This window comes from Mirounga leonina, unplaced genomic scaffold (genome assembly GCF_011800145.1).
Source record: "Mirounga leonina isolate KUSES-001 unplaced genomic scaffold, KU_Mleo_1.0 Mir_127, whole genome shotgun sequence".
NCBI classification, from domain to species: Eukaryota; Metazoa; Chordata; class Mammalia; order Carnivora; family Phocidae; genus Mirounga; species Mirounga leonina.
The window spans coordinates 64,987,942-65,012,480 of NW_023270316.1; the positions used below are offsets into that span (position 1 = coordinate 64,987,942).

At 41.8% G+C, this 24,539-nt stretch overlaps 1 protein-coding gene across 5 annotated transcripts in view; it reads left to right on the plus strand.

Moving 5' to 3' along the window:
- The window catches only part of SMAD9 (SMAD family member 9), a 72,279-nt gene that overhangs the window by 42,381 nt on the left and 5,359 nt on the right, over positions 1–24,539 (plus strand). For 4 of the 5 annotated variants that reach the window (XM_035003538.1, XM_035003537.1, XM_035003535.1 and 1 more), the window contains 5 exons: positions 6,229–6,865; positions 11,466–11,729; positions 15,354–15,464; positions 17,191–17,412; positions 24,038–24,294. In XM_035003538.1, the coding sequence (XP_034859429.1) occupies positions 6,454–6,865; positions 11,466–11,729; positions 15,354–15,464; positions 17,191–17,412; positions 24,038–24,294 (1,266 nt within the window). In that variant the 5' untranslated portion in view covers positions 6,229–6,453. The remainder of the gene's footprint in view (positions 1–6,228; positions 6,866–11,465; positions 11,730–15,353; positions 15,465–17,190; positions 17,413–24,037; positions 24,295–24,539) is intronic. The other variant, XM_035003539.1, reaches the window with a different exon arrangement.

Here is a 24,539-nt window from a genome sequence, read left to right on the forward strand (position 1 = left end):
TCTGAATTTGGTTAATACACTGTTTTATAGAAGGGATACCATGGATGAGAGGGTCAAAATTGGTAAGATTAAAAAATGAAGGGTGCCTGGGTGGCTCAGTTGGTTAAGCGACTGCCTTCGGCTCAGGTCATGATCCTGGAGTCCCGGGATCGAGTCCTGCATCGGGCTCCCTGCTCGGCGGGGAGTCTGCTTCTCCCTCTGACCCTCCTCCCTCTCATGCTCTCTGTCTCTCATTCTCTCTGTCTCAAATAAATAAATAAAATCTTTAAAAAAAAATAATAAATAAATAAATAAATGAAAATGAAAAAAGCAAATAATGAAAGAATAACATTTTGTCTTGGTGAGTGTTTCTGGAGTGGGCCCTTGCGGAATGGACAAATGCCTCCTGATCCCCTGGGCTGACTATAGCGTACAACCTGGTAGATGAAGTAGACTTTTCTTGGCCACACTGACCAAGAAGCAGTGCCCATGAAGGATTGTTCAGAGGTTCTTTGTGTACAGTGCATAGGCATGCTCCAGGGCAGATAGCCAACATAATCATCTTAAATGGTAATTTTTTGAATTTTGTTTTCTTCAGAATTAAAATCACCAATTGACTCTTCTAAGGAGGCCAGTAATTAAAAATAATCTTGAGTAACTGCTAGCAAGAGTTTGATTTAAACTGACAGCTTAAAAATGAAAGGTTCGTGTCTCTCAAACTTTTATCCAGCCTGGCAAACTGGATTTTAAGGTAGAATTATGTACAGTTAAATCATGGTGTTTGCATGTGGTCAGTGCTGCTCTTCTTTTAAGTGGTCCTGTTTATTTTAAAAACTTGAAAATGAGAAGTATTTTTGTTCCCTCATTTGGGGTTTATTGTAAAACTCATATGCCCGAAAAAGAAAGTCCTGTTTCATGCTGTGCATGAAGTGGACCACGAGTGAACCAAAAGAGAGATGGGCATGGTTCTTTTGTCCTTCCGTCCACAGAAGGCAAGCTCTAATGGCCAACAGATGGCATTTGTGGAGATCTGGGGTGATGAAGTCCTTGATGAAGGTGCTGCAAGTGATGTCAAACACAGTAATGCCAAGCATACATTTTCACTCATTCCTTCGTGGCAATAAAAACAATGCTAGAAAGAAACAAAAATCTGGAAAGAAAAGTGAAGTTCATGTGGTGTTGGTAGGTGACATTTGCTATAAAAAGGGTCAATTTGACAACTGTGGGGGAAAAAATTGTTGTTTTGCTCTGCTCTATAGAATATAGCTTCATGAGTGAAGGTTTCAGTCTCAGACTGGACTATTCTGGGGGTCGGTGGGGGAGGGGAGTAGCAATGTAGCGTCAATGGCAGCTAAATGAGTCACACTGTCCCACGTGTCAGGTACTGCCAACAGCCATGGAGTCAGCAATTGCACTACTGGGTATTTACCCCAAAGACACAGATGTAGTGAAAAGAAGGGCCATATGCACCCCAATGTTCATAGCAGCAACGTCCACAATAGCCAAACTGTGGAAGGAGCTGAGATGCCCTTCAATAGATGAATGGATAAAGAAGATATGGTCCACATACACAATGGACTATTACTCAGCCATCAGAAAGGATGAATACCCAACTTTTGCATCAACATGGATGGGACTGAAGGAGATTATGCTAAGTGAAATATATCAAGCAGAGAAAGTCAATTATCATATGGTTTCACTTATTTGTGGAACATAAGGAATAGAATGGAGGACATTAGGAGAAGGAAGGGAAAAATGAAGGGGCGGAAATCAGAGGGAGAGATGAACCATGAGAGGCTGTGGACTCCGGGAAACAAACTGAGGGTTTTAGAGGGGAGGAGGGTGGAGGAATGGGTTAGCCCGGTGATGGGTCTTAAGGAGGGCACATATTGCATGGTGCACTGTGTCTTATATGAAAACAATGAATCATGGATCACCACATCAAAAACTAATGAAGTACTGTATGGTGACTAACATAACATAACAAAACAAAACAAAATAGAAAAATTTAAAAAAACAACAACCTTGGAGTCATGGAACTCTTGCCCAGACAGACCCTTACACTGAGGGTGAGCACCCCTTGATCTGCAGATGAGGAAATGAGGGGGCCCAGAGAGACCACATAGTTGGTTTGTGGCAAGGGATAGACAGTTTTCTTAGGAAAGTGAGAATTTAATCACAAAAAGAATTAGTAGAAAATTATCCTAATCTGCTAAGTTAGTTTATTTTTTAACTGTGACCTAAATCCTTCTAAGTGCAACTCAGTTATCATCTCCAAAATCCTTCTAGAAGCCCCAGGCTTGGGCCAAGGACTCTTCCTCGTGTAACCACCTTTAGCATCTCTCTTCCATAGCTCTTGTTAGATTTTGCAGAAATTATCTGGTCAGGTTTTTCTTTATAAATCCTTCACATACATTCATCTTTATAGTCTGTTTTGTTTTTCATTCTTCTTTGTACATTATAGGAATAAAGTAACTATAAGCAATATTAACAAACCCCCTCTTATTTGTGGAACTGTTTTTTAATAACCTCCCTGGGAGTGCTCTCTTTTACTTATTAGGGTGAGCCTGGGCAGTGGTGTTTTCGGGAAGTCATGGTAAGTTTGAGCAGATAGTCTATGGGCATTGAAATTATCTGACAGTGGAAAGCTGTTCTGAGCCAGGTTGACACTACTAAACAAGCTTGCAGGGGGTGCGGGGGTGGGGGGGTGGTTGGCTACACTGTTGATGTCAGTGTGATGGCCAGCTGGAAATAAACAAGGGGCCCTTTGTTCTACTAGTGGCGAAAACTTTATATGAGTGAGAATGGAATAGATTAATGAGCCTTAAGTGGTACCCTGGACAAATAGGAACTGAAACCTTAGTGAGAGTCCAGGTCCGATTCACTCTTTGAATTTACTTTTTCTATTAAAAAATATATCAAACATAGGAGCAAGTGTAGAGAATATTATTTGAACATCTGCATACCCACCCATCAGCTTTACTAAACCTTAACTTTTTGATATTTTCTATCCTCTTTCTTCCATACCCAGAGGCTGTTAAATACTCTGAGATTCTGAATTTGACTCATTGGGGTCTCCCTCCATGCCAGGGCCTCTGTGTAATGCAGCAGGCACTGGGTTTTGTAGCAATAAAAGCATAGTTCTGGAGCCACTTGAGACTATTATGAAGATTCCAAATGTGGCAGTGAGATCAGACTGCAGAGCCAGGGTTCCACAGACCTTACATTCTTGACCAGTCTTGTGTGTTTCCCCAAGGGATGAGGAGAGATGGTGGCCCAGGAAGTCACTCATCAAGGTGAACCTCAAACACACATGGTTTGAGGATCTCTGGTTTAAGGGTAGTGTTTTTCTGTCTTTCTTGATTGTAACCCACAGTAGCAAATTGCATTGCATTGTGCATTGCCAGTTGCACGGTGACCCTCAGCATATGCGCGTGTACGTCCATACACACTCACACAGTGCACATACCTGTGAATGAAGGTGTTAATGAAATAATACCCTTTCTTTGTAAGCTGCACTGTAATATAGTCTATTTTGTTGTACAAAAGCTATTTTGTTTGACCAAGCTGATTTCACGTGTCATTAATAGATAGGAACCCATGGTTTAAAACAACAGTGAACCCCGGTTTAGAGAACCGTTATTTGTCTCACGGAGCAAACATTTTTTTAAAGGGTGTATTTGGTTTAACGTTGCTGAACATTTTATAAAAAGCTTTTATCTATCCCTGACCTAAACTTAAAGCTTTATTTCACAATTTATTCATAAAAGTCCCATGTAAAACTAAGCAGATTCGAAGCTCTTTGGGGGTTCAGGTTATTCTGCATCGTAATCCTAATCCTCTCCTAATCCTCTTCAACCATTGCTTTAAGGCAGCCTTTTTTTTTTTTTTTAAAGATTTTATTTATTTATTCATGAGAGACAGAGGCAGAGGGAGAAGCAGGCTCCCCGCGGAGCAGAGAGCCCGATGCGGGACTCGATCCCAGGACCCTGGGATCATGACCTGAGCCGAAGGCAGACGCTTAACCGACTGAGCCACCCAGGTGTCCCAAGGCAGCCTGTCTTGATTAAATAAACAGAACTTGAACACAGTGACTTAACTATTTTTTATAAATTCGGGATCGTTAAGCCACAAAATCAACCTTTCCAAATAAAACTGAGTATAAGTCAAACTGCCAAGTGAGAAAACCCAGCTCTCAAGTCTCCTTTGCGTCAGAGTTTACCTCTCTATACCATGCTAAATAAAGTCTATGTGAAGAATAAATGCTGCAGGTGTTGCTTTATATTTATCAAACTCATCAATTTGTGTGTAACCCGGCTGACATCCTCCTCCCCTGGGGGTGCCTGGCACCGATCATGACAGCAGGGCTTTATGTAGCACTTTTGTTGGGAGAAGTTTATATAAGATTTTTTATTTACTTATTTGACAGAGAGAGAGCGAGAGAGAGAGGGCACAAGCCGGGGGAACAGCAGAGGGAGAGGGACAAGCAGGCTCTCTGCTGAGGAGGGAGCCTGATGCAGGGCTCCGTCCCAGGACCCTGAGATCGTGGCCTGAGCCAAAGGCAGACACTCAACTGACTGAGCCACCCAGGCGCCCTGGGAGAAGATTAGATAATTGTACTCAGGTACAAATTTCTGTCCAGGGAAGCAGAAGAGAAAATGATACTTACTGCATACTAAGCAAGCAATCGTTAGAGATTTCAAGCTAGATTGATTCTAAAATACTAAAATGAGTTTGCTTGCTCTAAAATGTTACAAACAGGTACTTTAAATGCTAATAAGGTTGCTTGGTTTCCAAAATCTGGAAAGAGAGGGTTTTGTTTCAGCCAACTATTTCACAGAAGAAGTTTAGAAGAATATATATAAGTGGTGAGATTATTAGTGTCCTAATTTTTTTTCTATTCCATTTATATGTATTTGCCAACAGTGAAGATGGATTACTTGTACGGTTCTACCTCAGGAAATTTAAATGGGACTGTTGAATAACTGGGAAAGAATGTCTCCTTTGGATGACAGGGCCAAGAAGCATTCAACTGATTTTCAGGCAGAATAACAAGTGTGACAGCAATACTTTTTTGTGTACATGTTTATGTACCATGACTGTACACACAGAGAACTTCTAAAAAATACAGTTCTCAAACTTTCTGGTCTTATGACGCCTTTCTACTCTTAAGAATTACTGAGAACTTCAAAGAACCTTTGTTTATGCAGTTTAAATCTATCAATCTTTACCATTTTGGGAATTAAGACTGAGAAACTTAAAAATATTTATTGATTCATTAAAAGAGAATGATAAACCCATTGTATATTAACAAAACATTTTTATTTAAAAAACAGTATTTAAAAAGAATTATTGAAAAGACTGTTACAGTTTTATTTTATTTTTTTAAAGATTTTATTTATTTATTTGAGAGAGAGAATGAGAGACAGAGAGCATGAGAGGGAGGAGGGTCAGAGGGAGAAGCAGACTCCCTGCCGAGCAGGGAGCCTACAGTTTTATATCTCTGCAAATCTCTTTAATTTCTGGTCAAGAGATGACACTTGGATTCTCATACCTGTTTTTGCATATCATCTGTTGTGATAAATTTTTTTAAGTTGAAGAAAAGATAGGACCTTGGGGCCCCCAATGAGAACTCTCTGGTCCTTTGAAAACCACTGTCCTATAAAGTAGTTTAGAAGAATATATATAAGTGGTGAGATTATTAGTGTCCTCATTTTTTTTCTATTCCATTTATATATATTTGCCAACAGTGAAGATGGATTACCTGTACAAACTCTAATTGAGAAAGGAAGAAGCCTGCGCATGTTGAGGAAAGATTATAGAGACCCTCAAAATCCAGGCAGAGAAGTTTATACTCGGGAAAGGAAGGAGCCTCTGTAATTTCTTAAATAGGAAAATGACTCGGTAAAAATTGTATTGGGGAGTAAATTGATTAGAATGGGAAGAGAGGAGCTACTTCAGAGGTTGTTGCAGTAATCCAGGAGCATGGTGAGGTGGGCTAGGCCTCACATATTGGTGGAAATGGAGAGGAAATTTCAAAATCTGAAAGACATTTTGAAAGCAGAATTACCAAGACTTGGTAAGGCGATGTAGAAAGGGAAGAGTCAAAGATGACTAAGAGTTTTTAAGTCTAAAACATTTGAAGAGTACTTTCTCCCTTATATCCGACCTTTAATTTTTTCTGAAAATTATCCCAATAAAGCTAATTAGGGTTTTGTCTTGCTTTTTTTTTTTTTTTTTTTTTTTCAGAGTTGGCCAGCCCCTTGTAGAGCCTAAGAGAAAGTCAACCCAGTTCCCAACTGCAATTGGTCAGTTACTTCCAGAAGAAAAGAAAGACCTATGACATCCCTGGAGAGTTCTTACCTATGACATCCCTGGAGTGTTACTTGCTGCAATCATCCCTCAGGCCCTGCAGGCAATAACGGGCTGTCTATCCAGTTCCTGTTTGCCTTGGACACCTGCAGTTCACCTCTTATGCACTCCAGCACCCCCATCAGCTCCCTCTTCTCCTTCACTAGCCCAGCAGTGAAGAGACTGCTAGGCTGGAAGCAAGGAGATGAAGAGGAAAAGTGGGCAGAGAAGGCGGTAGACTCGTTAGTGAAGAAATTAAAGAAGAAGAAAGGAGCCATGGATGAGCTGGAGAGGGCCCTCAGCTGTCCAGGGCAGCCCAGCAAATGCGTGACAATTCCCCGGTCCCTGGACGGGCGGCTGCAGGTGTCCCACCGCAAGGGTTTGCCCCATGTCATTTATTGCCGAGTGTGGCGCTGGCCTGACCTCCAGTCTCACCACGAATTGAAGTCGCTGGAGTGCTGTGAGTTCCCATTTGGCTCCAAGCAGAAAGAGGTGTGCATTAACCCCTATCACTACCGCCGGGTGGAGACTCCAGGTGAGTTTTCTCCCTGATAATCACGGTTTATTTTAAAAATTGAGAAACTGTATCCCAGTTGATGAGGAGTGATGGGGCATCAGCAAGACAAAGACCCCCCACCACCGCCACCAAAAGAAAAGGAAGAGGGAAAGGTTCAGTTTTGAGGAAGTAATCCAGACTTTTATAGTCAGAAAAATCTAGAAAGAAGGTACTTTCAGTATACATGTAAGTTTTGTGTGATTTTGAAAAATGAAGTTTGGATGTATTTCAGAGTTATCATCGTCAATGTTTTTCTAGTTCTTGGGGTCTTCGAAGGTCTTAATACGGCCTTGATATGATTAACTGTAAAAAATAAACATCCTCCTTCCCATCCTCTCTCCCTCAATGAAACCGGACTAAGCTAAAGAAGGGTTTTCGCTGCCACTCTGCGCGAGCTCAGGTACATGGAAGTATTTCTCCCTGGGTCTGCAAACAGCCGATGCAAGAACTGCTGGAAATCCTCCTAGGAAGGAAAGCACCAGGGGCTAGGAGGGATTGGCAATCGTTCTTAAATGTGGCTTTAAATGTAAGAAGGTATCGTTCTGAAACTCTTCACACACCCATATGTGTGTGCGTGGGCACATATTTCCCCCCCTTTTTGAAGTCTGGTGTTACCTTTGTCCTTCACACTGGCTGTAAGAGTTTGACTCCATTTCTATTTGGATTGAGTGTTCTTGTGGCTACAGGAATGCAGGTTTTTTTTTTTTTCTAAAGATTTTATTTATTTATTTGAGAGAGAGAGAATGAGAGCGAGCACATGAGAGGGGGGAGGGTCAGAGGGAGAAGCAGACTCCCCGCCGAGCAGGGAGCCCGATGCGGGACTCGATCCCGGGACTCCAGGATCATGACCTGAGCCGAAGGCAGTCGCTTAACCAACTGAGCCACCCAGGCGCCCCAGAGATGATTTCTTAATGAACATTTTTTTCATTGGGTATATTCTGAATGTTTAATATAACTCAAATCTTTGAAACAAAAATTTCATAGTTTAGGTTTGAGGTTCCAAAATGAAAGATGGGTGGAGATTGTATTAATTTTAAGGTAATATTTAAGCCATCCAGGATTTTTTTATTCCTAACTTTGATTTTTTTATTAGAAAAAGCAAATTTATATTTAACTTTCTGGCCGTGTTTAAAGTAAATATTTTGAGAACAGTGAGGATGCTAATATTAAGTGAGTTTACTGGGTTCCTAGTTACCATAAAGCTTAATTAAGTTTTGCATTTGAAATCCAAATATTTTGACACCCCCACCCCTCATTTTAGGACCATTGAAGGCTGCACTCTGATTTTCTTTTTACTCACACAACCATTTATATCATTTATTTAAGTTCTTTTCTAACTATCTGTAGTGAAGGACAAGTTTTAATTTTTAAATTTTCAATCCTTTAAATATCAATACTTTTGTAATACAAATGAATTACTAGACAAATGAAATTTTAAGAAGACTTACAAATGCAAGTCTAGGTTTGTTTTGTTTTTTTACTATAACAATATATTTTATATCTGCATTTTAACAGATATAAAATTACTCTGTCAAGTTGCTATTAAAGTTTCTAAACGTTCACTCTCAATTTCAATACTGTATCTTCCTTGACTGGTACCTAGCATCTGGTTAAGTGTTACCAGTCCCCAAATCTCACTTTGCATGGCTTGTGTCTTGTAGCTTCTATGCAAAAAGTGTTTTTGTAGTGTGTGATGATTTTACTCTATGTAACTGGAGCTTATTTCAGCAGTATAATTTCTTCTTTACATAAAATACCCATATATAAAAACCACATGACTTTTGAAAGAGATACAAAAGCTTTTTCAGCTCTGCTTTGCACCCCATATGCGGAGTAACTCCTGCCACTGTTCTCCCCCATGTAATGCTTAGTTGTTAAGATAGTGTTATATTTAAAAGGTGGCATAAAATTGAAACCAATGTCTGTAATCTCACTATGTCATATTTGTAAGCAGCAGTTATGATCTAGAAATAGAATTTAATAATTAAGAATAGCTATTGCTATGGATTGAACGTTTATGCCCTCCCCTCCAAATTCATATGTTGAAAACCAAAAATGCTTAAGGTGATGGTACTAGGAAGTGGGGGGCTTTAGGAGGTGATTCAGTCATGAGGACAGATCCTTACGAATGGGGTTAGTGCCTTTCTTAAAGAGGCCCCCATCTTAAAGATCCCTCATCCCTTTCCACCATGTGAGGGCACAAAAGATCACAGTCTGCAGCCTGAAAGAGAGCTTTCCCCAGAACTCCGGCCTCTGGAACTGTGAGAAATACATTTCTATTGTTTATAAGCCACCCACTCTATGGTATTTCTATTATAACAGCCCAGATGGACTAAGACAGCTATGTTTGGAGTGGAAGTATTTAAAAATATGATCAGGGCAAATCTAAGGTAAACTAGCCAGTCAAGCCAAATAACAACCAGGATGATACCATCGGTTTTCTTTACAGAAATCACTGCCTTTGGTTTTACGTGGATGGTAAAAATACGTTATGAAGACATTTATTTCAAACAAAGAAAACTAACCCCCCTTTTTTTTTTTTCTTTTAATGTCTCAGATCTCCGGCCCATGAAGAAATAGAAGTCTCTGCATTCAGAGGGTGTGAGGCATTATGTTTAACAATGTTAGGAATACACTATAGATATTTTACGGTACAACTGAAGTCACAGAGATTATTCCAGTTCTTCTTCATCCAAAAAAGAAAAATGAGTGTTTGTTTGAACCATGTTAGCATTGTGAGGAAGAAGTGTCATTGCAGAAGAAGCCATATACCATTTACTCTGTCGGGCCCTCCTTTTCAGACTATTCATGAAGCAGGTCGTCTTTTTACTCCTCCATATTCATGGAACACATAAAAGGAAATGTGACGGCTTATCATCCAGCTCATTTTTGGATGATGATGTTGAGTGTTCTGTAATGTCATATATTACACACGTAGATGCACATACTGGCTTTTAAAGGGGGAAGAAATAATTTGCTTCTCTGCCACCCTCAACTGTGGTCGTTAGTTTTAAAACTTGTCATTTACCTGTTTGAGTTTATTTTCTACCTGTAGAACAGAAAACTGTTGCTTGTTAAGAAAGAGGTAAATGTATGATGGCGGGGAAGTGGTAGGCTTTGTGACCGATGTTATTGTGATTTTGTCGCTGTCGTTGTCATCTGTTTATTCCAAAACATTTATTTTTTATGAAAGTTTTTACCAGTACTTGCATGTGGTAACAAATCAGTAGTGTTGTTAAAAACAAGAGCTAGCCCATCCATCTCCAGAAACAACCTCTTTTAATCATTCTTGGCTAGTTCTTTTACATGTCCCCTCCATTATCACTAAAAATTACGGAGATAACTCTAGATAACATATTTATACACCTAGACAATATATTTATACATTAATTACTAGAAATTATGGAGGTAATCCTACATAATATGCTTATATATCTGTTTCTAAACTTTTCACCTTGAGATAATTTCACTGACTAATATAAAAGATTTAGCTAACTTATATTAACTTCTTCACTGTTTTTAAATCTCTGATATCTATATTTTAGTTTATGGTTTATGTTATTTTTTGGCTATTGTACTGGTTTCCATCATAGGAGCTGGGGTAAGAATTATTTTCCCTTAGAAGAGCTTTGCAATTGCCTTTGACCACTTCCTCCCTGTTTTCTCTGCTTCTCTTTCTGGAACTTACGTTGGTCACAGGTTGCAATTTATTGATTATCTTCTTTCTGCCAGGCACTGTGACACTTTAAAAGTCAATAGGAACTAGGAAGGCCTGGATAATACTTGCCATTGAGAATTGCATCCATTCCTAACTTTTTGTATATAGATTCAGGATCAAAAACACTTTTTTTTTTTTAAAGTATGGAACCCAGAAGAAACATACATAGGGCTTTATTTACAAGTTTTCTTATTGATGCTTATCTTTTATTTATTCACTTTTATTACGCTCTGTTTATATTTTACTTAATAATTTTTAGGTAACTTTAGATCTTTCTGGTAAAGACAAGTAGATGATTTTTTTTTTTTTTTTTTTTACTTTAGCAGCACTACTGAGCCTGAAATTTAGGCTGGCCGTCTGAATAATTCAACGTGTCTCTGAAAGAAAAATATTCTGGGCATCACTTAGAAACCAATTTTGCCTTAAAAAAAGAACAAACCACTTTATTGGCAGAATCAAAGGAAGACACAAACAATTAGGCCTGCAGAAGGCCAGATAATAGGGCAGCTCTGGTAATTTCTGTGGTAGGAATGAATAGGCAGTCCATTTAGAGTGCTGACATCAGAATGATTCTCCTCTAAACTTTTTACTGTGATACTCTGTTTAATATTCAGTTTGCAAGAAGAGTGTTTAAGAGCTAAACATTGGTGTTTAGCTTGCTTCACCAGCTCACTTTCTGGGAAATGATGGGACCTTAATTGGCAGTTTTACAGTAAGCACAAAGAATAGTGGATGGGCAGTTCCCAGAAAACAGAGTTTTATCATGAAAAAATGGACAGACACAAACAGCAAGCATCCACTGGATTTTGTGCCAACGGGCCAATGCTCAGTTCTAATCCACTGGGTCCTTTCTCATCCTAGTGCTGCCACCTGTCCTCGTGCCAAGGCACAGTGAATATAACCCCCAGCTCAGCCTTCTGGCCAAGTTCCGCAGCGCCTCCCTCCACAGTGAGCCTCTCATGCCGCACAACGCCATCTATCCGGACTCTTTCCAGCAGCCTCCGTGCTCTGCCTTCCCTCCCTCGCCCGGGCCCGGGCACGTGTTCTCACAGTCCCCATGCACCGCCGGCTACCCTCACTCCCCAGGAAGTCCCTCGGAGCCAGAGAGCCCCTATCAACACTCAGGTCAGTAAAAGCCATTGTCCGTCCACATGGGGTATGAGCCAACACGATCAATTACGGTGGGACCATCATAATTACAATCACTCTTACGTTCATACGGAGCTTTGCCGTTTACATGGCCATGTCCTGTGGGCCTTCAGACCCTGCCCTCCTCTAAGATCAGGGCCATCTGGGAGCAGTTATTCTGGAGCTACAACATATCTTTGCTCTGGTTTCTGGTTCTCATCCTCTGGAAGAAGCTAAATGGGTTTGAACAGCGTCTCTGGGAATTTCCAGGGATTTTTTTTTTTTTTAAGGTAGCAGAAATAAGGTTATAAAATACTTCTCTAACCCAAGCAAGAAGACTTGGCCTGAGGGCAAGCAATGTGAGGGGTCCTTGCTTGGCCTTTTTTCTGGCTGTCTCTTTGAATAAACACAGGAAGTCCCTACCTCCAAAAGAAGTATGCCTAACTTCACTGGGGCAGAGTCAGGGCTCCCCTAGCCAGTGCAGTCTCCTTTTGTGTTGTGTGAAGTCAGCACAGCATCCTGAAGATGGAGCTGTTCAGTAAACGCTTGCTGAGCTGAAAAAACCTATGGAAGGGAAATCCTGTGCCAAAGGGAGAACCAAGCACATTGTCACAGTTCCATGTGCTGCGACGCCTGTAAAGTGGGTCTAAGTTAGATCATGAAGAAAAGATTTATATGCACCTCAGGAGTGTGAGCTAAACCATATCCTGAGTGACAAATTCTCCGAGGCATGCATAAGCTCATTTGGTGCTAGATGTTACAATGTGCCTCCTCATTCATGTGTGCATATATTCCTTTATTTAACAGCTATTTATGGAACGTTTATTATATACAAGCATTGCCTTAGGGAGCTGAAAGGAGGATTAAAAGATTGGTAAAAATTGTCCCTGTCCTCACAGAACTTACAAAATGTGGGAAGACAGAAAAGGAGTTGCTGCCTCCTTTCTGAGTTAGTCAGTTCTTCCTTTTGCCCTCTCAGCGATACAGCAACTATATTCATACACATCTACTCTTGTATTTATCACACTGCATTATATAATTCCTCATTGTATATCTCCCCCATTCGACTGCCAGTCATCTTCTCTTTTACATGTGTTGCACAGACCCTAAAACACAGTAGTTGCTCATCAGTTGATTGCCGAGTAAACGAATCCCCACACAGGCATTTGGAACTGGGCTAGAGCTCAGGCTTATAGCTGTTGATGTTACTGAGTCAGTGAGTAATGACTGAGCACCTGCTAAGTGCCAGGCACTGTGCTACTGCAGGGGGTACAATGATGATTGATTCTGACAATAGTTTCTGACCTTCAAGAGGTAATAACTGTTGAGAAGAATCATGTAAGTAAGCAACGAGGCTGTCGCGGTCCGGGCAGGTAACGATAAGGACGTGAGCTAAGGAAGGGATGTGGGGATGGAGAGAAGACAATGAATTTGAGGAGGTAGACTCCTCAGGGGTCATTCCACACGGGGAGAGGGGGAGATGGTTGCCGTCTTACAAGGGGCCGGATTCACCGAGAAAGGGACACAACAGGGAGAGAAGTCATTTGAAGACAGAGCCGTGGCTAAGGGACAGGAGGATAATTATGTCACAGAATACGTATTTACTTGAAACCTATCTGTGCTATAAAGATCACCTGTACTGAGCTTGTCTTCCTGCACTGGTGAAGCTAACAGGTTGATATTGTTCCCTCTTCCCACCCATGAAGGATGGACCCCAACACCCCTGCGGAAGCTGGTTAGTTTTCATGGAGGGAATGGCTCTTTTAATTTCAAAGAAAATAATTCTTTTCTGAACGATTAACAGCAAAATGCAACCTGAATAACAGACCCTTAGATGAGTGAGACTAAAAGGAGATTCTGAAATTAATTGGTTCAGCCCCTTAATTTTTTTTTACCAGCTTTATTGAGATATAATTCATACATCATACAGTCCACACATTTAAAGTGTGCAATGTAGTGGTTTTCATACATTAATTTTTAAAGTTGCAGTAAGATATATATCATATAAAATTTGCCGTTTTAACCATTTTAAGTGTACAATCCAGTGGCATTAAGGACATTCACAGTTCTGTGCAACCATCCCCACCATCTATTTGCAAAATTTTTTCATCCACCTAAACAGAAACTCTGTACCCATTAGCAGTAGCTCCCAATTCTCCCTCTCCCCCCTCCTCCAGCCCCTGGCAACCTCCAGTCCGCTTATTGTCTCTATGAATTTGCTTATTCTGGGTACCTCAAAGTGGAATCATGCAATATATGTCTTTTTGTATCTGGCTCATCTCAGTTAGCATAGTGTTTTCATAGTTCAACTATGTTGTTAGCCTGTGTTATTTACTTCATTTTTGTGATTGAATAATATTCCATTATATAGATATACCACATTTAAAAAAAATCCATTCATTGGTTGATGGATATTTGGGTTATTTCCACCTTTTGGCTAGTGTGGATAATGCTGCTCTAAACACTGGCATGCAAGCACCTGCTTGAGTCCCTGCTTTCAGCTCCTTTGGGCATATGCCTAGGAGCAGATATGGTGATATGGTAACTCTGTGTTCAAACTCTGAGTTTTATAGATAGACATACTCAAGGACCTGCAGAAGAGCCACCTTGCTCTATACCTTTTCCACTAGGCTCGTAGTTTATTTTCTCACAAGGAAATGCCTATCCATGGTCACACAATGTGGTCTGTTTTAGAATTGCCAGCAGTGCCTGGCAAATGTACGTGGCTACACCCAACAATTGATCTCCAGACTCAGAATTTCTGAGGGTGGGACCAGGAATTTGCATCTTTAACAAGTTTCACTGGTGATTTTTATGCACACTTAAGTGTGGGAACTACAAAATTCAATTCAACAAAAGCAGACTGATTCAACTTTTCATGTCACTGAACTCAACCCACTGCTAATGTAACAAGTCGATTCTGAACTGACATTAGGAACGTATACAGGAGGGCTCAGTTATTCTGAGGTTCTCACTAAAGAGTTTTCCCTCTCCTGCAGGAGTTTTTATTGTGTTGCGAATTACTTTCTGATACGAAATTATCTACTGAATGCACAGCATTTGCCTAACCATGATCACTGTCCAATTACAGGAACTGATATTTGGGGAGGGGAGCCCTTCTCCGCATGCTTTGGGCACAAGGTTATAATCAGGTTTCAGCTGTTGTGCATTTTGGGGGTGTATTTGGAACAATCTCAGAGACAGTGCATCCCTGTGGCCGTTGTACAATCCATGACAACGGGAATTTAAAAAACTAAGCTCAAAGAAGGTTTGGCTTTCTGTTTTGAAAGCCAGACAACAGACCCCTGCACTATTGAGAAAGCTAGGAGAATAGCTCCTTGATTTGAAAATCTTATCATGCAGTCACTGGAACTTAAAACTCTGAGATAACTCCTAAGTCAGAGGGAAAACTAATCAACCGTTTAGTGAGGGTGTCAGGACAACCGATAGCTTCTGTGTGACACAATGTCACTGCAGAATAGCCTTATGACATGACTGGCCTCTCTCGAGCAATAACCCTATGTACCAAGCCCAGGAGTTTCACAGCAAGAAAGGTTGGATCTGACTGTCTTTGTGTAGTGTATCAGTTTGACATGCTTCTGTTTTACTGCTTTCTTTTAGTTGACACACCACCCCCGCCTTATCATGCCACAGGAGCCCCAGGGACCCAGAATGGCCGACCCGTAGATGCCACAGCTGATAGTCATTTAGTGCTGTCAGTGCCTAATGGAGGTAAATTTGTAGATGAACAGCTCAATGTAGCTGTTTTCCAAGAGCATTTCCTATTACCCCAAAACAAAACAAATTAAAAAAAAAAAAAATGTGCTAGCCTGCTATTTCACATGTCTTTGAAGGGGCAGATAGCATGGCTTTGCATTTTAACTTTGGCGTTCCTCAGCACCATAGAGTGAATGTTTGTTTATCATCCTGGTTACTAGAATAAGTTAATTTTTTATTCTAACCTAACATTTAGACATTTGTAGTTCTTGATGTTTAGTACAGAAATGGGTATTTGAGTTAGCAATTTTGTCCCAGTTGTGTTTCTACTATAGTTTTGTAGTGGTGTCTTTGATTTAGCTTAGAGGGGTGCTCTTAGAAATATACATAAATATGTAAATAGGGTTTTTACAGAATTGTATCTGTTTCTTAAAATAGGCTAGGTAAATAAATGTTGCTCAGTCTTTTTTTTTTTTTAAAGATTTTATTTATTTACTTGACAAAGAGAGACAGTTAGTGAGAGCAGGAACACAAGCGGGGGAGTGGGAGAGGGAGAAGCAGGCTTCCTGCCGAGCAGGGAGCCCGATGCGGGGCTCCATCCCAGGACCCTGGGATCATGACCTGAGCTGAAGGCGGACGCTTAACGACTGAGCCACCCAGGCGCCCCAAATGTTGCTCAGTCTTAATGTTCATATAAACCACAGGGTGATCTTAGGCAAATGTAGATTTGGAGTCCTTAGATCTGGGGTGGGATCCAAGAATCTGTATTCCTCACAAGCTCCCAGGTGAGGCAGAGCCGTTCAGGAACCACACTGAGTAGAGAGGGTCTAACGGAGCTTACGATTTCAAGTCTGCCGGGGGTGAAGTCTTTTGTAAGTAAAGATCCTTTTGTAAATCAAATAATAACCCCTAAATTTTTCATAAATTTATGTTTTAGTGCACATAGGAACACACTGTAGATACAAATATTACAAGAATATTCAAAGAAAAGAGAGCTAATATAATCAGTCAAAAGACAGAGAAAGAATGTGGGTGGCAAAGAAAGAACTCTGAACTTTGGTTGGTTACTGGCAATTTACTTAGCGTTGAAAAATTTGACGTGAAAACATAACGTTCATGGATTTCCTAATGAAACATAAAGCTGTCTTTAAAATATTTTATGACATAGAAGTATTTATGACATATGTATACAATGGAGAATGTGACTCTATGTGGAAGTTTTTTTTTCTTTCTTAAATAATTTAAAGTCCTGTCCAGTGTTTTTGATTTGGCTTTCATCATATCCAAACTATCATTTTTCATCCTTTGTTAGAAAATGATACTCTTGTCACCGGGATTCCGTTTGGTCCAGTGACAGTAATACCCTCTCTTTCACATGTAGAGAGGAGGTGACCTGCCCCCTTCCTTGGGGCTGTCTCCTCTCGGGGTGATGGGATTTACATTGATCTGTTCATAGCGTTGTTTGTCACACCCTCCCAATACTAATACATATGAGTACAGATGCTCTAGCCATGGGAGAGTCACAGGGATCGGGGCCTCTGTGCCTCACGTGTGGTGACCAGATGAGCTCACCACACAGATCTTTCATCAAGTGACAGGTTTGGAAAGATCACGAAGAGCATCCTCGTCTGGCAGCCACCTCTCCTGGTTAACAGCATGAATGTAAGTGTCCAGGTGGGATCGTGAGATGGGAATCCGGGCATGACGGGAGTGATGTGCTCTCTGGTTCTTTTTCTTCCAGACTTTCGGCCAGTTTGCTATGAGGAACCACAACACTGGTGCTCAGTCGCCTACTATGAACTCAACAACCGGGTTGGGGAGACATTCCAGGCCTCCTCCCGAAGCGTGCTTATCGATGGATTCACAGACCCTTCAAATAACAGGAATCGATTCTGTCTTGGACTTCTTTCTAATGTAAACAGAAACTCAACAATAGAAAACACCAGGAGACACATAGGAAAGGGTAAAGGCAAATATGTCATTCCTTTATGTGTTCTTCGGAGCTAAAACGTGGGGAGAGAAACAAGCCCCGTATTGCCCGCGTAACCTGGCAGGCTGGTGGCAGGGGGTGAGCTGGCAGAAGGTACAGAGGCTTGCAGCCTCGTGGTCTCTCTGCTTCTAGGGTCAGCATAGCATCTTTCGGCGGGTGGCGTAGGATAAGTATTATGAAGACAAACAAGAGGATAAATATGAAAGCAGGATGAAATTATTAAATAGAAGTATCATGAATTAATGTTTGAATTGCCTTAAAGATGCTTAAATAAGGAAACTTCAGAAGAGGAATTCTGGCGGGGTGATTATATATATCAGGTAAAGTACCTTTGGAGATTAGAAGCTAGGTAGTGAAAATCATGACTATTTATGTAGGGAAACCTTTGGTAGTGATTGGGGTTCTCCTGTGGTCAGGCATTGTTAGGAAGCCAGATGGACACAGGTCTCCCTGAGGTCTGGCCAATGAAGTTTTGAAGTCTGTCTCATCGGTGTGATCAACGGTAGCAAATCCCAGCTGAGTGTGAGGTCTCCTTGTGTATCTTTAAATCATCTTCTTTGTATTAGAGTAGCTGGTAGTGTTCGATACCTGGTTGTCCACTATTCTGTCAGACTACCGTGCAATCATAGTTATACAGAACCTTTAGCGTCATTCTATCTTTTCGCTCTCCATCCAGCCCTCAGGCCACCTCAGGAAGGTAGACACAAATCTTTTCTTTTAGATTTCCAGGGCAGATTCATTATTGTACTTGGTGATACATTCTAATATTCTTCCTAACATACCACCTAAATGTCCCCTGTTATAGAAAACCTATAAGCCATTGATTAGAAACAGGCTAAATTTATTCATTGATGTTCTAATGGTGATATTTATGTTTATTTATACCCTGTATTTTTCCATAATGGCTTTGAGGTGGCTTATGGGAAACCTTTGCAGTGAAATGATAAATGAAAAATAGAAAATCAGAAACTGGGGGCTGAGGGCAGCAGGGAAGGAGAACACAACTAAAGGTTAGCATTGTGGTTGCGATTAAAATTGTGCTCTAGGTTTCCTGACAGGGAGGACAAAAAGTGGAAACACAAAGGTAGTGTAATTTTTATCCCAAAGAAGGAAACATAGCCGTTCTTCAAAGGAAATACTTTCCCTTTGACTGAATTCTTAAATAAATTTCTCAGTTCCTACAGGTTTACTTTCAAATGATTTTTATAAGAATCTTCAGGTGAAATCTAAAGGCAGAACATTAAAACATAATATTGTGGGGCTGTGTGCTGACGGGTTTTGTTTTCTAGGTTGGTCTGTGTATGAGACTTTGGCTAATGCCACTTGGTCCAAAGATAGAATTCAAACGCGAAAGGAGTGTTGAGTGCCTTCTGCGAATCTTTCTGCAAGTATCTTGTTAAAAGTTCTGCTGATGCGGACATGGGAGTTGAGGTTCTGTGTGTTACTGGCTGAGAGCTAATCCCCGAGTTAAGAAACCATAGGAACAAGAGCTAGGACTGACGGCCTCTTATGAAAACCAGGACATCCACCTAAGTGCTCACTGGATGAAAGGGCACTCCACCCTCTTGTGGTCCCCACTGCGAAGTCCGTATTCTCAGAATGCTGTTTTGGAAGTGCTTTACTGAGAAAAAAATAAAGTTAGAGGAGCTCTAAGCCATGCCATAAAGCATGGGGAAAAATCAGCTTAGAATATTTTTAAAGGAAGAGCTATCAGTCTTTACGAAGTCAGGGGACTGTTTCTAGGGTGCTCCCTTGGATTATTTGGTTCTGAGCAGCATGGCTTCCTGAATAAGTTTGCAGCAGAATGCCTCCTAGATTAGTGAATAAGTTAACTTGTTCTTTGGAGTTAATTAATCAAGACGCTTAGATTTTGGAGATAGGCATTCATCTCACAAATCTTTGTTGAGCATCTATTCTTAGCCAGACTGTCCCACCATTAGGGATGAAACATTAGGGATGTTTCCTTGGAATCAAAGAAACAAAACAAAAACAAAAACAAAAAAATCTGGCTTTCATGGGTTACACATAAGTAAGGAAAGACAGAGAAGGAAAAATGTTATATATGTCTAAGGATTCGTCTAGAGGAAAACACAGGAGAGGAAGAGATTGGGGAGAGCTTGTTATAAAGTAGAATGGGATAGCCAGGGAAGGCTTTCCTAACAAGGTGACATTTGAGCAGAAAGAGAAAGAGGGAATTAGCCACATGGAGGGGGAGCTTTCGAAGCAGAGGGAGCAGCAGGTGCAAAGGCCCTGAAGCCTGCCTGGTATATACCTTGTAAGAAGAGCAGGGAAGCCAGGGTGAGTGGAATACAATGGGTAAGGAATTGGGGAAGTCGTAGAAGAGGGGATAGGACCAGGTCACAAGAGTTTACAGATCTGAATTTTCACTTTAAAAGGATTCCCTTTTAAAGCTAGTACAGTAAAATTAAACTGTTTAGTGGGGGAAGGGTGAGAGGTTTAAAAACACGCACGAAAGAGAAAACTGAAAGGTTCTATAACAAATGTTAGCTTTGATTATTTCTGGGCTGTGCCTTTGTGGCTGAGTTTTATTCTCTGCATCTCTGTATTTTCTCAGTCGTCTCTCGTGGGCTTTCTTGCTCATGAGAGGATGGGCGGGGTGTGGGCCGTGACCTGTCAGGGCAGGCCTGGATAGCTGCAGCAGTGCTGAGAAGCATCTCCGTGCAGCCCAGCCCAGCAGAGCAGCTGAGTGTGAGTACTGAGGTGGGCCATTCCGTGGAGTTCAGTTGGGCCCCAGTCTGTTTGCTCATCATATTGTACAAAGAGATTTAAAGTTTTCAGGTTCAGATTTGGGGGACTGACCTTGCCTCCAGCCTAGCGATGGCTTTGTATGGCTTTGTACGAGGAGCCTCTTTCTCTAGAGAAGCTACTGCCATCTTCTGGAGAAGCTTTATAATGATGACATAAATCCTGGAAGGCTATGAGGCACACCCTTGGAGTTGTGCAGTGCACAACCGCAGGCATCGTTCTACTGAGGGCCTGTCCTCTGAACCAAAGCCCTGGCATGGATCTGGAAATCTGTGCTTTTATATTATTACTTTTCTCATCATACATTAAAACATTATTTATTTTGGAAAATGTCAAACATATACAGAAGTGGACAGAATCGTGTAATGAATATTCATATCACCCTCTCCAGCTTCAGTAATGATTCACAGTCTGTGCATTCTTTTTTTTTTTTTTTTTTAAAGATCCCATTTATTTATTTGAGAGAGAGAGAATGAGAGAGAGCGAGTACATGAGAGGGGGGAGGGTCAGAGGGAGAAGCAGACCCCCCGCCGAGCAGGGAGCCCGATGTGGGACTCGATCCCGGGACTCCAGGATCATGACCTGAGCCGAAGGCAGTCGCCTAACCAACTGAGCCACCCAGGCGCCCCCAGTCTGTGCGTTCTTATCCTCTATCTCTCCACAGTACTTTTGTGAGAGTATTTTAAAGTAAATCTCAGACTTCATATCCTTTCTTCATAGATTTGAGTATTTATATATTTATATAAGGGATTTCTAAATAAAAGTACCATTATTACACCAAGAAATGGGCACTTCCTTAAAGCTCTGAATGATCCTGATATTCAGCCGTGTTTTTAAAATGGTATGCAGAAGACAGGGCAACAAAGGCAAGGGGGAGATCGATTACAAACTCATGATAAGGTGTTGAGTTTGTGCCAGGAAGTTTGGGATTATTCTAAGGGGAATGATGAGGCACCAGAGTCTGAGCAGGGCGATGGGGTAATGAGACTTACATTCTGTGCTGGTATTTGTCCCTTCCTCCCAGTCAGCATTCCTTCCACTCTGGGACTCTAACTTTATCTTTCTTCTGTTAGAGTCCAGAGCCTCAGAACCGTCTCACCAACCGAAGCAACCCACCTTCCTCCCAGTCTTTCCTGTCATTTCTCTGTCTCATTCAAGACTATGGAAGAGGACCCAAAGGGAACACACTTGCAGTCTGACTTAGCAGACCCAAATGAGAACCACAGTGTCTCTGGCCCTAAGTAACCACAATACAGGACTCCACACTCCCTCATCTTATAGAACACAGGCGGCAGTCACACACAAATGGGAAGGCTGGGTAGAGAGGGATGCAGCCCAAGAGATGTTGGAAGAGCTTGCCTGAGGACCACACTGCCCAGGTCCTCTTTGGCATCTCAGGAAGGGCATTATCCTGTTGCTCACTGTTCTCTATGGAGATTTTGAATCTAAAATACAAGTCGTTTAAAGCCACTGTTTTGGCTTATCAAGTGGATGCAAATAAAATATCTGCCTACTTGACTTTTTTATTTTAAGATTTTATTTATTTATTTGAGAGAGAGAGCCCAAGAGGGGGTAGGGTCAGGGGGAGGAGGAGACTCCCTGCTGATCAGGGAGCCCAACATGAGACTCGATCTTGGGACTCCAGGATCGTGACCTGAGCTGAAGGCAGTCGCTTAACCGACTGAGCCAGCCAGGCACCCTTGACTTTTATTTAGATGCCACTGTCTCTAGCCAAAGCCCAGCCTCCTTCACAATGGGGTTGAATTCCACCCTTGTCCTGCCCTTCAGAGCCGACTCAGGCCTCCATGTGCTCATCCCATTGACTCTGCCCACTCTTTTTGCTCAGGGCACTAAATTCCTGCCTGTCTGCCCAGGCTCTTCTCTGCTTTCCTTATTCTGCCTGTGGTTGCGGATAATACTTTCACAGGGTTGAAAATCATCCCCTAAATAAAGACCAGAGTCAGATAACAAAAATCCTATCGATTCAACTTAGGTTCTGGGAGGATTATAAATTTGAAGGTCCTTCAATTCAAATACATCCTGAACACTGGGCCATCTCATTCTCTGGCTCTTTCCACCTTGGCTCACCCTCTTTTTGAACAACCATAACCACCGCAGGGGCAGACCTTCCCCCCCGGGAGCTCGTGGGGACTGGGAAAGGAAGTCTGCTTGTATTTGCCCCAGCCTCCCCTCCAATGGGTCAGTGCAGCTGGTAGCCATGTCCCAGCTGGTGAGGAGCATCCCGCCTGGACTGAGCATCCAGTGCCGTGCTTCAGCTCTGTGACTCCTGACCAGTCTCCTCAGTGACGTGGCTGGAATACGCAGCGCTGAAAACCATTCTTTTCTAAAATTCTATTAAGGGAAAGGAGATGGGAAACGGAAACAATAAATATGCTGGGAGGCAGTCACAGCTAATGCACTGTCGCCTCGGGTGCTCCTGAGAGCCTGACAGGGGCAGCCGGTGGCTGGCGCTCTCAGTGAGGTTTTCTAAATGCACGGCTATGCAGAAGCCCCCAGAGGTCTGTGAATTCTATTATTTAAAAATGGGTATTTTCAGTTTGAGGGGACCCAAAATCTATCCATGTGCGTGTATTCTGGATCCTTTCTGTGAACCCCTTGTGACCGCATGGCGATTGTATTTGCAATCACGTTGACCCCTAATGCTGGAGAATTTGGTTTCTGCTGAAAGGCTGGAGGAAAACTGCTGGGATTTAATGTTCACTAGACTAGAACATCTTCATTTTATCTAACCCCAGTCCCTTAAGGCTATAAATGTATGTTAAGTCTTAAACCCAGACACTTGGGGGAGAGAGTCAGCTCAGGTTTAATCTGGAGTGAAAGTTAGTATGGGCAGCATCAATCTCAGGGTGGTGTTTTGCTTTTTAGTCCAAAAATGTGAGGTAAAGTTAAAATAAGTGACATTTTGATGATGAGTCTTTATATCTGAAAAGGTGGCAAGAATTTCGTTGTTTCTAAGTAAAATACAGGCATTATTTCTGTGATCTATAATAGCAGGTGACAAGTTCTAAAATGAAATAGATCTCTTTGAGGTATTTATTAAGACAAATGGATCCGTAATTGTTGTTGGAATAAAATGTAAACTTCATTTATTGTTTCCTCTGAAGTGGGTTTAGTGTATGCACGTCAGTGACATTTCCACGATACTATCTGTGCCCAATTTCTATTTTTGGTTGATACATGGACCCAAAGGACTCTGTGATGTTTTCTGCATTGTGTATTTACTTTGCCTCTAATATTGTGAGCCCTTACTCTTGGAGTGAATAAGCGTGAGATTGAGAGTGACAGAAGGAGCAGTACAAGAGAGCCTCAGTAATCATTGTAAACATGGGGTGCAATCCACTTTTAAATGGATTCATGGGAAAAAAAAACCACAGAGTATCATCAGAACAAGTGGGCATTCGATCACACTTCTTTTTTTTTTTTTCTTTTTAAAGATTTTATTTACTTATTTGAGAGAGAGAGAGAGCATGAGAGGGGGACGGTCAGAGGGAGAAGCAGACTCCCTGCCGAGCAGGGAGCCCGATGCGGGACTCGATCCCGGGACTCCAGGATCATGACCTGAGCCGAAGGCAGTCGCTTAACCAACTGAGCCACCCAGGCGCCCTCGATCACACTTCTTACTACGGCTGGTGATACTAAAATTAATTCATAATTCATAATTATAAAGTTATAAAGGCATAAACAAATTGGGATAGAAATTAATTTCTCAATAGATCGTCACAGACCTTGAGGTTGCAATGAGAAGGGAATGGTGTGAATCCTAAACTAAATAGGCTGCTGGTGCTTGAGGCATGCTGTGTTTACCTCGCAGGGGTGCACTTATACTACGTCGGGGGCGAGGTGTACGCGGAGTGTGTGAGCGACAGCAGCATCTTTGTACAGAGCCGGAACTGCAACTATCAGCACGGCTTCCACCCGGCCACCGTCTGCAAGATCCCCAGCGGCTGCAGTCTCAAGATCTTCAACAACCAGCTCTTTGCTCAGCTGCTGGCTCAGTCAGTTCACCACGGATTTGAAGTCGTCTATGAGTTGACTAAGATGTGCACTATCCGCATGAGCTTTGTTAAGGTGAGGCGTGCTTGCTTTCAGATAGTAAGCTGGAAGGTGAAAAACAACATAAAACAACCCCCAAAGCATTCTTTGGGTGCTGTGGCAGCTATTCCACCCGTTCAAGTAGGCAACCGGGTTTTTGTTGTTGTTGTTTTGGCGGGGGTTTCTCTTGGAACTTGGCTCCGTTGTTTCCAAGAAGAGCTCCTCCAGGAGTATCAACTCTCTTGTTTAGCAGTTACAAGGAAATTCTTAAGCGTTTTACT